The sequence below is a fragment of the Hippocampus bargibanti genome, linkage group LG13 (assembly GCF_051943395.1).
Source record: "Hippocampus bargibanti isolate YZ-2025 linkage group LG13, ASM5194339v1, whole genome shotgun sequence".
Taxonomy (NCBI): domain Eukaryota; kingdom Metazoa; phylum Chordata; class Actinopteri; order Syngnathiformes; family Syngnathidae; genus Hippocampus; species Hippocampus bargibanti.
Window position 1 is genome coordinate 18,820,391 of NC_142746.1, and position 13,863 is coordinate 18,834,253.

At 37.3% G+C, this 13,863-nt stretch overlaps 1 protein-coding gene across 3 annotated transcripts in view; it reads right to left on the reverse strand.

Annotated features, from left to right (window-relative positions):
* The window catches only part of LOC148889630 (kinase non-catalytic C-lobe domain-containing protein 1-like), a 13,186-nt gene extending 1,819 nt beyond the window's left edge, over positions 1-11,367 (reverse strand). For 2 of the 3 annotated variants that reach the window (XM_089012120.1, XM_089012121.1), the window contains exons 1-14: positions 11,096-11,367; positions 8,251-8,449; positions 8,001-8,059; positions 6,430-6,576; positions 5,832-5,949; positions 5,625-5,749; positions 4,477-5,115; positions 3,090-3,204; positions 2,856-2,927; positions 2,581-2,642; positions 2,355-2,513; positions 1,636-1,731; positions 1,468-1,555; positions 927-1,040 (exon numbers count right to left, since the gene is read on the reverse strand). In XM_089012120.1, the coding sequence (XP_088868246.1) occupies positions 973-1,040; positions 1,468-1,555; positions 1,636-1,731; positions 2,355-2,513; positions 2,581-2,642; positions 2,856-2,927; positions 3,090-3,204; positions 4,477-5,115; positions 5,625-5,749; positions 5,832-5,949; positions 6,430-6,576; positions 8,001-8,059; positions 8,251-8,449; positions 11,096-11,161 (2,013 nt within the window). In that variant the 5' untranslated portion in view covers positions 11,162-11,367 and the 3' untranslated portion in view covers positions 927-972. The remainder of the gene's footprint in view (positions 1-926; positions 1,041-1,467; positions 1,556-1,635; positions 1,732-2,354; positions 2,514-2,580; positions 2,643-2,855; positions 2,928-3,089; positions 3,205-4,476; positions 5,116-5,624; positions 5,750-5,831; positions 5,950-6,429; positions 6,577-8,000; positions 8,060-8,250; positions 8,450-11,095) is intronic. The other variant, XM_089012122.1, reaches the window with a different exon arrangement.
* Positions 11,368-13,863: the final 2,496 nt, after the last annotated feature.

Below are 13,863 nucleotides of genomic sequence, written 5' to 3' on the forward strand. Positions count from 1 at the left end.
GGATGAAATGATGTACATGCAATGCACTCAGTGTGCACACGGATATAAGAGTGCAGAGGACATGCTCCTGTCATAACATTCATCATAACAATAATATTGAAAAGATCTTAATCTAATTAGAGTAATCCAGTCATCTACATGAAAACTGGTCATAAGGTTTGTGTGCTTTTTTTTGTTGAATTATTTGCCCTGATAACATTTATTGTTTTGTGATGCCATTTATATTTATATGTTTCATGTCTATATCTGTGAGCAGTCCTTATGGCTTCCTTACAGCTGCCGCTGTAGTGGATTGTATTTACTTTAGCATAGCTCCATCTAGTGAATGCGGAGCACAGTTTAAAAATCATCCATTGAAGGTGTGCCTTATAATCCGGAGCATATTGCACAGAAAATATGGTACATACATAGTCAAAGGGATACTTCACATACGCACGCCATTTCCCAAAGTAGAACGTTGATTTTTCTTTTTTTATCATTAACTCATTAACTGCCATTCACAAATTTATTTTGGAATTGAAAATCTGACATATCGTTTTTGTTTTTTCTTGTTTTTTTTTCTTGTTCTTGTGCCGATAAAGCGCTGGCCATGGCCTCTGGCTATGTTTTCCCCTTCCACAAGGGGGCAGCATTTGCCTTTTTTCCATGTTAACGTTTTGTTCCAGCTTCAGCTGTTGTTGTTAAAGCGCAATATAAACCAATATGTATGCATTACATTGTATTTTGGACATCCGCCCTCTTTTCAAGCTCATATAACTCCAGAGCCATATAATTTAGGAATTAACTCTTTTTTGCACGTCTGGCAGTGAATACGTTAATTTGAGAACTATTTTTTTCCATATCCATTTAATAACCTTAAAACAATTATAAAAATTATATAGATGTCCACCATGTTCTTTCAATATGACACTACAAAATCTCCTTACTTGTGAATGCCATTGCCAATGTTTCACCTCTTTTCCACTTCATTGGTCAGTAGGATGGGGGTAAAGAGCTTGGTTGTGTAATTGAATGTCTGTGGGTGCAGGAGTTCACTGGTCCTTGAACAGATCAGATGAAGAAATCGTGAGATACCTGGCGTTCAGTGGCCATGATTACACATACTGTACAGTTAATTAATGTCCACTTTCTACCACGTAGTAGTGGTATGTCTGTGGTGGTCCTTTGCTCCAGACATGATGGTGCATATTGACATGCAACGAAGAGAGAGTTCATTGCACGATGTGCATTCTACCGGGTGGTGGTAATGCATATAATCTGCAATTGCCAATTGGTGCATGAAAAAAAAGATACATTTAGAAGAAAACTACTATTATAACTTACATACAGCTCAAAGAACATTTTATGACCAAATTATACAGAAGTTACGGATTGAATACTTGATCCAGACCCACGATCAGCATGTTTGCCAGACAATAGTTATAAGTATTTATAACACTGAATGTTTTGAAAAGAAAACATTCCTACCACTGCTCACGTGAGGAGTACTTTTATTGGCATTTTCATATCTGTCATCTGCACTCAAATTTTCTCCATCAGTGGACCTTGAGATAGGCTGGAAAAAAATAGCATTGCATAATAAAATAAAATAAAATAAAATAAAATAAAATAAAATAAAATGGTTGTAACTGTTACCGAAGAAGTGGACTTGAGCGCATGAACTCTGCTGATGAGCTGGTTCCAAACATTCTCTGCATTTGTACCTTGACTTCTAAAGTAGTCACAACAGCTCTGGAAAGAATGTGTATTAAAATCATGTGAATGGAACAATAAATGAAAGTGAAAAAAGACCTTTCTTGGAATAAATGCAGACAAAACTGGAAATAAAACAGCCAATGACATTCAGTTGATAACATCAATCGCACTATTTTTTGTAATGCCTTTCATTTGATTGTTCTAAAACTTTATTTCATTTCTTTAATGATAATTACAGCCTAATTCTTGTTTTATTTTAACATGAGGGAACATAGAAGGCTCTCTACAATACGAGATGCTATCTTTCACAATAATGTTTGAAAATTAAAGAACACTCTCTGGACATGTTTGAATACAGCATTATCTAAGATGAAACACCAAGAGAACATCAATGTCAAAACTCTTTAAAATAGGGAAGATATTAAAAATAAGAGCTACTGGTAAATTGGCTAGAGTGGGGGTGTACTGAATTGCTATCAATTGATGTCAATCTGGATCAACTTTTCAAAATAAGACTGCATTTTAAATAGTAAATGCCCTTTTTATGAGCAACTTCTTCAAATAGCTGACATATATGATACCAGTACCTTAATATGTAGCACTTAATGAAAAAAAAATCATAAACATTCACTTCGAAAAGCAGCGAGGGATAAACAAACCTTTTTAGCCATGGCAATGGAAGGTCTCTCAATGGGTGTGCTGTTGGCCATGTCAAGCAGAAGTCGCTTCAGTTTGCGAGGCATTACAAGCTTCTCACTGGGCAACAATGTGAACTTTGCCGTTGTCCACAAGACAGAAGCGACCCCATAAACACAAGCCTGGACAATAGCAGAACATTTGTTGACTCCCCCCACTTTTTTTAATGGAAGGAATCAATTTACATACCTTTTCAGTAACAATTCCGTGGTTTTGATATTCAGGGGAAAGATACAATGTATCTTCAGATACTGCAAAGAACACAGTTACTTGATAGGGAAAGAAATATTTCAGATACTGTACACTCGACAAGACACTTCGATCTCAAATTTAAAGGGGAAGTCAAGGGAAAAAAACATTCTTTACAATTTTATATTCTATGAGTAGTTTGATTAATTTATAGTCAACAATCTTTTATAATTGTCTTTTCCTGATACAAAAACTAGTACAGTGAATAATCTTACCAAAGTTTTTAGGAGTCAGGAAAAGCACGGTTCCCTGAAAGCTAATGTACACCGTGTCCAGGGATAAGAAAGCTTCAAAAGAAAACAAGGAAAGGTGGTTGGTTACATTCAATAATTTTGCCATATTTGATCATAATTTGCTTTCTTCCAACATAATTTCCAATCAGAAAATAGAGAAGTTAGTTGCAGTATTTTTGCAATAGCAGTTAATACAAACCGAATTTGGAAGATTACCTGGAAAGTCAAGATATGTCTGCAAGGATGACAGGCAGGTGTAACAGAGAGCCCAGAGCTCATTCGCTGTCAGCCTCAGTCCACAGCGAGCAAGTAACTCTCTTAGTGTGATCCACTGAAAGAAACAAATAATTCATCAAGGGGTATCTGCCATAACTGCTATCTACATTGATGTGAGATATCTCCAGTGTCCTTTCTTTAGGTTTGTTTGTTTTTGAGATTCAGGCGGGATTGGGATATGTCACCACACTCACATGCACATTATTAAATTTTGCATAGGGCAACAAACAAAGCATGTTGTATCTGCATTGGGTTTTACCCGTTCTGGCTTTTAAACAACCATATTTTCCGGACTATAAAGTGCACCGGATTATAAAGCATACATACCGTCAACAAATATTTTACATTTTAAAACTTTTTCCATATATAAGGCACAATGGATTATAAAGTGCATGGTCATCTTTTGAAAAAAAATGGAGGCTTGTAGGTGCGCCTTATAATGCGGAAAATATGGTACATATCAGTATGCATTTCAAACATGTAGCAAAACAATGTAAGAATTGCCGACTTTGTTTTTACCCACCATTTATATTTTATCCCCGACAGTGTTAAATACTTTTTTTCAGTGTATAAGGCGCGCCCAAACACCTTCATTTTCTTCAAAAGATGACCCTGAGCCTTACACATAGGCGCGCATTATATGTGAAGTAATATTGAGCCACAACATGTCTCGCAACAACTGTCAGCAGCCACCGACTCTATTTCCCCCTGTAGAAGAAGTACTGTAGTGCGTAACCCCGTTTTCTTGCAAATTTCCCCATTGTGGGACGAATAAAGGTATTCTGATTCTGATTCTTCTAGTTTGAAAATTCATTGGGGTTGGGCCTTATACTCCAGCGCGCCTTATACACCGGAAAATACGGTACTTGCTTTTGTTACAGTTCACGAGTCTGACCTTTCTCATGTTATTGATGTAATTCAAACCAAATGCTCACCAAGTATACACTTATATGTGATGTTAATAGATATCATTTATTCATGGAATTATATGGGCAACCATTTATATCTTTTGACTAAACAAGTGAAGTAGAGTATCATCAAACTGTTGTTCGTGTTTGTAGTGGGAACATCCTGCATAAATTCTTATTCACATATTTTCCACCAATTCGGTACAGTAAAACAGTAATGATAATGTTAAGGAATGGTAAGACGGGGCTCAATACATTGTTGTCTGTTGCTTGGTTGAAAAGAAATTGTCAATTTTGTGTAATAATCGGAATGGAATATGAAGACTACAAAGTGAGCAAAGAATAAGTCGCGGATGTTCAATCAATGGATAAATGTTAGATGGAAACAAAAACAAAACATCAATAAGTAATTTGCTAACCTCATTCGGGGAATCTTCATTGAGGAAAAACATGCATTTGGTCATGTAGTTCTTTGTCATGGAGCGCTTGTGGTTTTGGGAGATTTTAGCCTTGATGTTGTCATATTCCACATCCACTGGGCGGGGAGATGCGGATGTGCAGGAAGGGCTGACATCTTGACTCTTTTCCTTCAGTATATTTTCATGACAATTTTGAAAAAGACTTTCTTCATAGCAAGAAGACTTCACAGCATCTGCATTTGTTCTTGATCTTGAATAGCTAGCAAGTGAGCTCACACAATCTTCTGCACTACGCCGTGGATATGACTCACAGGACCTTCCTCGGGCAAGTCTTTTGGATCTTTTACCCCACACAGACTTGCAACACAAATGTTCATCCGCCCCGATCTCTGTTAGATCTGATACGGGTACGTTGATATTTCCATGTGGTGGAGTGGGACAAGGTGGGTTGTTGGAGTCTGGGACAGAGCAGGAACGATTCAATACTCCCTTCATCCTGTTGAATCTCTTCTGTGCTTTCATCCTCACTGGGGAGCTATTGTGAGAACGGCAGTCCGGCTCATCTCCTGAGCCTTTGCAGTATCGGTCAGCATTATCTGCATCCTCAGCCCAGAGGGAGGAGTCCCAACCCACACATACCTGTAAAATTTCAAGTGCATTTAATATTAACAGAAAATTTAAAGTGGCAAACGTCTAATACACAGGTGTGAAAGTCAAGGCCCGCGGGCCAAATCCGGCCCGCCACATCATTTTTTTCGGCCCGCAAAAGAAATCAAACTTGTTAAATTCCATGATGATTGCTAAAATCTGAGCCAAAATTTCATATTTTTGGATGTCAACCACAATAAAAGTCATTATTCTTGACTTCAGATTTGAAAACGAGTTATTCATTAATTTGCTGTGTGCTCTATATGTAATATTTGAAGGGATTTAAACATTCTAATAGGTTCCCCAAATTCATAACGGCCCTCGAGAGGAAACCATAACTACAATGTGGCCCGCGGCAAAAATGACTTTGACACCCCTGGTCTAACATCACGTCAACATTTCAATTCTTCTTTCAATTTACACTTTGAGAATGTATAATAGACCTTACCATTTTTTTGGAGGTGAAGATAAAGCCTTGGAATGTTTATACAATCACCAACCTGTTGTCTGGGAAGGCCATTTGCCTTAACAGCAGTGTTTACAGAAAAGTCTTTGCTCATATCATAGGAAGTCCGTCTTTTGGATTTTGAGTGGCGCCAAATTGCCTCACCACTCTCTTGTCCATCTGCGGAAAGATGAACGTGTCAAATCAGAAATCATTACGGAGATCAAATGTTGACACAATGAGCAAGAGACGACGGAATGACCTTGGAAATTTGATATTGATTCAATGGAGAGAACACGCCGTCCAACGGAAGACAATTTACGACACACAGCTGCAGACGAGGTGTGGGGCAGCTGTGCTTGAGCCTGAAAGAGGATGTCCTGGGGTATTGTCACGAATGATTGAACATAAACACAAACAAAAAAGAAAAAAAAAAACATTGAAGGTGTAATGAACATGTGCAAAGACCTGTCTTTGGCATACGGACTCATTTTGACATTTAACATGATAAAGTAATCAAATTTATTGACTCTAAAATTCTATGGCTAATATAATCTGTAATATGCAGAATATCCCATGCTCAAACCTGTAAAACATGTACGAGGGCTTCCTGTGTATTCACGGGTCTTTTATATACTGCTATTTATATTTTAAAATACAGTAAAGTCTCGTTATATCGATATCGGTTATATCGATAGTACTGCTTATTACGATACTATTTCTATGAACGCAAGGAGAAAATTTACATGCCGCAGGATCGGATATATCGATAGTCCGGTTATATCGATATTTTTTCCGACTCCCAAGAATATCGATATAACGAGACTTTACTGTATATTTTCTGGTTAAGAATGATGAACCTGTATGAGTGGTCTATCTTCTGATTTCTTCTCCTGCATTTTCTCCAACAGCTTTTGAGTTTCTTCACCCAGCTCAGCTTTCAGTTCTGGTTCGATCACAAAAGTCAATGCAGCCGACAGAGTTGAGCCCAGAGAAAAAACATGGCCCTGGATACCAGCACAATGAAGAACTTAGTAAGTAAGTAAGATTTATTTATAAAGCACTTTTCACAGGTAAAACCACAAAGTGCTTAACAAAATTTAAAACAGTCATAATGAAAACAATACACAAAAAAGCATGAAAAGTACTCAAAATAACTCCCAACGATAAAACCTACATAACGTTCAATGTACACGTGAACGAGAATGTAGGGGAAATATCAACTATCACGTTTGTTAGCCTCGAATGCTAAGCTACGAGGCTACAGGGGGAATTCAGGTGCCTTATGAATACTTAGATATGTACCATGTTTTCCAGTGTATAAAGTGCACCCAAAGGGGTTGATTTTCCTCAAAAGATGACCCTGCGCCTTATACGCAGGTGCGCATAAGGTATAAAGTATTATTGAGGCACAACAGGTTTCACAACTACCGACTCCATTTCCCCCCGTAGAAGAAGTAGTGCGTCACCCCAACCTCAACTGTAGCACCTTATAATGTGGTGTTCCTCACATTTGGAGAATGTCTAAATATTAATATATTATATTTGGAAAACTTTTTCATTCATTCATGCGCCTTATACACCGGTGCGCCTTTTATATGGAAAAAGTTTCAAAATACACCATTCATTGGGGTTGCACCTTAGACAACGGAAAATACGGTACATAAAGAATTCCAAGGTATTTAATTCCCTGCAAATGTTTATATTAAATTTATGAAATTCATGAATATCCCCCTCTTAAAAAGAAAAACTAGTGACATAAAATTATGAATGATAAATTATTTATTGATTTGTTTGCGGTTTATTGGTAAAATCAATGCATTTTCAGAGTGGCATCCAACATCTATTGGACCGCCTTATAATGTGGTGCGCCTTATATTTGGAAAACATTTATATATTGATATATTTGATTTGCAAAACTTTTTCATTCATTGAAGATGCGCCTCATAGTCCGGTGTGCCTTATATATGGAAAAAGTTTGAAAATGCACCATTCATTGGGGGTGCGCCTTATACTCCGGTGCGCCTTCTACACCAGAAAATACCAGAGCTACCTCATATTTATATCAGCGGGACAAGTAAGGTATTAAAAACATGCAATAATTTCAAATTTAAAATCATTCAATTTTCTCAAATGTTGCAATTTATAATCTGGCGCGCCTTATATACGGATATGTTTGTCGTCTATGGTCCCACTGCAAAGACCTTAGTTTTTTTAAATCCATGTTTTTTTTAATACTTCTAGTTTCAAAATGTCTTTTTTCAAGAGACAACATAAGAGACAAATAGGAGTCCAAACAGTGTCAAGACAAGAAAACAAAATATAACACACCATGAATATAAATAACAATACTGCCCATACTGTTGTGTTTAAAAGCAAGATTGACAGTAAAAATATACAAATAATATAATAAAATCAAAATAACCTTCACCTCAAATGTGCTCCCCGTGCTGTCAAACTCTGGGGGTACAAATAAGCCTTCAGGATCATCTAAAGGCCAAAAACACGCAAACAAAAAGATCAGAAATGGAGACTTTACAATCATAAATGTGAGCATTCAACTAACACGAAAGTTTCCCATTTTGACAGATATTCTTGAAATAAAATGTATTTTCCTCAATATTTTTATTTTCTGCTACAAGCCTTTGTACTGTATATGTGTGTTGTTGCCATTGACTCACCGCTTAGCTGTTCCATAAAGCAAACATTCCCATGTGCATTGAAGGCCAGAGTGTCTGGGGTGATGCATAAAGTGTGGAAGAGATTGGAGGGTTGAATGCTTTGCAGAGCCAAGACACACTCCGCACACATTGCCCACACGTCCTCCTCAGACAGACAGCTGTCTCTCAAAGTTAGGATGTCTGCCAGAGACACATTCTCCTGGAGACAAACGCTTATCGTTATGTCCACATAAGTAAACACAAGCCAGGGTGTGAAAGAATGGTTACACATCAGTTCCACTATTGCCATTTTGCAGTGGATCAAAATTACAGGTGGGGAATGACCTGGACTGGTCGACAGTTAAATTGCAGTGTAAACATATAGAGCGCCGATGCGTATGTGGAACTGTCGCGGCTTAGAATTGAAGCGGATTTATGTGGGACAGGAGATGTTGATTCATCGATTCGTCAATGGATGCCACAGGCTTCGTGTTTGCTTTCAATATTTAGCTTGTAGTAGACGTGCACATTCCACCATGACGTCCCTGATCCACTGCTGAAAAGGAAGCTTTGATCCTCTCCTCTTTCATCTAGAACTGCCTGATGTCACAAAGAGGGTACAGCAAGTGCTGAAGAATTAATGACTCTCTGTGTCTTTGTGTTGTCATATTGGATTGGATATTATTTGTTATTTAGTTTTTTTTACTTCAAGATGGCACCGCAAGAATGGCTGCCTTTCCAGCAACTACTGTATTTTGTTGTTCTACTTCTTTCTGTCCTTTCCCCTTCCTTGCATAACTTTGCTGTTGTGTTACTTCAAGGGTAGAGTGAACGCTGGCGCAAATGGCTGCCGCTGCTCACACGCAAAAAGAAAAGTTCTTATCCCGTGACTGTTAATGTGTCCTTGAGAGTTTTGAAAGACGCTTAGAAATTAAATAAATTATCATTATTATTATTATTATTATTATTATTATTATTATTATTATTAGTAGTATTAGTAGTAGTAGTATATTTTTTATTATGATTATATTGTATTCCTTTCATCACTTTGCTGCTGTGAAATGTAAATTTCTCCACTGCTAGACTAATAAAGGCACATCCAATCCTATAATAATAATAATAATAATAATAATAATTATTATTATTATTATTATTATAATTATAATTATAATTATAATTATAATTATTATTCCAAGTGAGAATAAGGGCACACGAGATTGAAGTCATTGAGGGCAGCACAGTGTTGTTAAATTGGCTGCCGCACAATGAAAAATTCCCAAACTCAAAATTTCAGTACTGCTTTTTTCTGTTTTTCTGTACTGTTCAAAAACATGCAAATGAGATTAATTGATTATATTTGTTCCTGTTTGATTGTGCATGTGAAGATTTATACAGTTCATGCTTGGACTTTGACTGCTGACCAGTCCATGGTCCTCCTCACCTCTTATACAAGGTCATCTCCAGTAAAATGACGAAAATATTTCCAGGGCACCAATAACCCTAGTGAGGACAGTGTCGCAGAAACCATTAAATTCATTGTCACAAGAAGTACTTCTTGAACACAACTAACTATTATGATGCTACAAACAGAAAATACCAAATTTTATTCAATAGCAAGGACATTTGGCACAATGTTCACCACATCCTCCACACGCAGATAACACCGTGTAGTGATTCTACACACCCCCACAGTAATGTGAGTCATCTGTGAGCTACAAATGGCCTCCGTTTTCAAGACTAGCATGTTCAATATAGACTCAACTGTAATGTGCCCCTCACCCCCCTTACTCCATCTGTGTCCACCTCCACTTAGCTGTTTAAGGGCTTGTGTGTGATCAGGGTAATGGAAGCGTCACCACAATTGTCACATCCTCCCTCAAGTCTAACGATTTATTATCTACCCAGCCGTGACCCAAGCAAATGCTATTATACATGTGATAATAATTTAATGTACATCTCAATATATGTTCAGCTGTCACTGAATGGGCTCCATTAAAAGTGACTTTCAAAGGCATGAGAGAAGTGTGGCTCTGTTTTGCATTTAAAACGCTGTATTTGTGTGCTCTTACAAGATGATCTGGCTTAAAATCCATAAATAGACAGTTTCCCTTGAGAGGAATACAAAGAAAGCCAGAAGCCCTGTGAGAAAAGTATTTGTTATGCATGAGCTTTTGAGATGAAAAGTGAGAGAACTCACAGATGGTGTGTGATTTTTACTGTGTAATTGTGTTAGTTTTTGTGCATGGTGGGAGTTATCTTTGGCAACTGGACTTAAAACAATCAATTGAGTCATACAAACACATTCAGATGGCCGCCTGTAATTGTTTTAGTTACATAAAAAGCTCAGCTAAAATGGTATCAATTAAATTCCTTAACTATCGATAGTTTTGTGACACCACTTGTCCAGACAACAAATTGCACCTATGTTAACTGAAAATTGTGGAAGCTTCACTACACATTACACACGTTTGAGTCTGTTTGTGTTTTTATACAAAACAATAACTGCGATTGTGAAACACACTACTGTTTTGAAAACATCAAAAAATGAAAAGGGGATGCGTAAAAGCCAAAAAAAGTGAATCTTCGCTAGGGGTAAACCACACTTTATCGACAGAGAATTATAATTACGTGATTGGCAATATATGCTGTATGCTGTTTTATCGGAAATTCACCATTGAGATGACCGTAGTTGAAAGTACACCATGTTTTTTCTTTTTATATTGCAATCACACTTTAGGGCTTGTTATTCATATCATGCTAATGTCAATTTGTTTCACGCGCAGAGACAAAACCACCTGTAAACTCCATTCGTGTAGCCGTGTACAATTTGTGCTTGTCAGTTCTCGTTTGATTTACGACAACGTACCTCATCTTCCAGCAGAGGAGGCAGATGGTCCATTTCATAGTATGCGTCTTTCCACGGAGTCTCCATTGCAGCAACTTAAGTTCGAACGAGCGAGGGTTTTCCTGTCAGAGACGATGGCGACTGCAGTCATGCCGACGCACCCCAAAAAAGCAGCACCAAGTTCGGTCCAGCAGCTGATGGTTGTTCGTCATGTCAAAAACAACCAATACGTGGAAAAATGCTCAGATTTGGGCTCGTATGGCGAGCATCTTATTTGAGTCAAGCTAACACACACTTTGGTTTCTCTCTCTCTCTCTCTCTCTCTCTCTCTCTCTCTCTCTCTCTCTCTCTCTCTCTCTCTCTCTCTCTCTCTCTCTCTCTCTCTCTCTCTCTCTCTCTCTCTCTCTCTCTCTCTCTCTCTCTCTCTCTCTCTCTCTCTCTCTCTCTCTCTCTCTCTCTCTCTCACTCACTCACTCTCTCTCTCATTCTGTTTGTATCTGTCTCTCTCTCTCTCTCTCTCTCTATTTCTATGTCTCTCTTTGTTTCGGTCTGTCTTAATAATAATAATAATAATAATAATAATAATAATAATAATAATAATTCCAGCAGCTCATGTATTTTGTTTTTTCTACTTTCATTCCTTTCATCACTTTGCTGCTGTGAAATGTAAATTTCTCCACTGCCAGACTAATAAAGTCAAATCTATCCATCCAATAATAATAATAATAATAATAATAATAATAAAACATTTTATTTATAAGCGCCTTTCAAAACTCTCAAGGTCACTTTACACTGTAAAGTTTACAGTCACTAACTCAAATAGCTAGAAATCTAGCTAGCTAGCAAGCTAGCTAATAGACGGCTAATAGCTAGCGCTCACTCAGTTGGGCAGTTGGTTGTTTGTTGTAAATTGTAAAGGTAATGTACTGTAAGGCACACATGTATAATCATTATGATGTATAAATAGCGTCTTGTGATGCCACATCTGTAGTACGGATCAATTATTTTAGAAAATGAAAAGTGCACACTTATTCAGATTAGATTTGTGAACAGTATTGACAAGAAATGAGTGAGAAAGGCAGATTAAAAATGGTAACTAAAGTGTCATGTTTATATTTTCATTCAGTATCATAAAAAAATGGTTGTTTGTTTTCAATGATTACTACCGGTATTTGGATGTCCACTCTTCGATATTAATCGCCAATACTGTGAAGAAAATTGTTGAAAATATCACCCGAGAGACGCCGGCTGCACAATATTAACTCAGATGCTCGAGCCAGATAGGCAGGAGGAACTTTTGATTTAACTGTTCATCGTGGCACGTTGAGATAATTGGAAAATAATGTTTCTACAGCAGCCCGGACATTAATATGATCAATTTCCTGTATATCTTTCAACTGTCTTACCTCTTTAGAAACAAGCGGCGTATCTGATGCTAATGGGTTTCAGGAAATCAATCAGACAGATTTTCATCTTGAAATTGATGAATGTGGAATTACTGAATCACTTTCACAGATGTACAGATGATAAAACACTCCCTATAGCTGATTTTATACCTCAGATCATCAGATATTGTCCTTTTACTTTCTTTCCCACATTTGCCATTCCGCAGATATATTCAATGTGCTGTTACGTGGATATGATGTAGGCCTACTGATGCGCACGTATCTGACATACAAAGTATAAAATACACATTATCCATCCATCCATCCATCCATCTTTTCATGTATATTGTATTCTTTATTTTTTTAATACATATTTTGTATTTTCAATCAATGAATCTATCTATCTATCTATCTATCTATCTATCTATCTATCTATCTATCTATCTATCTATCTAGATAGACAGACAGACTATCTAGCTATCTAGCTCGATAGATAGCTAGCTTGCTATCGATCTAGCTATCCATCTATCTTTCGAGAGAGAGGGAAAGACAGAGAGAGAGAGAGAGAGAGAGAGAGAGAGAGAGAGAGAGAGAGAGAGAGAGAGAGAGAGAGAGAGAGAGAGAGAGAGAGAGAGAGAGAGAGAGAGAGGTTGCAGCCATTCAACAAAATAAACAACAACACAAAAACTTACCTTGGTACCAATGTTTGAATTAAGTTGGCCATAACTGTACAGATACATACATCATACTGTACACTCTACATCAAAGAAACCGACACATACACTTTAAACATCAATATACGTAAAACATCAATAAAAAAGCTTTTTGCCAATAAACGTGTGTCATTATGTTGATTGTTGTTCTCGGATTTTGCCATCAAAGAGGGGGAAAAACTGCTTTGCATAATGTTGTCTTCTAGGCAGCAGTATGATCGGAATCAAAGCTGGTGATCACTAGTCAGTAGTTGGGCAATTTTGTTTCCTTTTGAAAATGTCATGAGCACACCAAATTGTGTCTGTTCTATCTCTTCAAAATGATGGCTTCTCACGACAGAGCAATCCCCTTTACTTTTTTGGGATTCCATTACTAATTTCACCACAAGACGGCGATAGTATATCGAGAAAACCCTGAGCATGATTGCATTCGCACCGACGGTCAATTTTTGCTCATATTGTGTCATGTAATGTTACCTTTTACTACCGTAGTACTGCTTTATTCCAGATGATTTTTTTACAGGCATAAGTTTACAACGCTGTTATTAACAACCACATAATGTACTGTATCATTCCCAGCTTGTTTTCGAATGGAATAGGAGGTGGGGTACTTGGCTGTTGTCTTTAACAATTGTTATGACAGTGTCTGTGCCAAGGCTATAAAACTGCCACAACAGGCTTGTTTCAATAA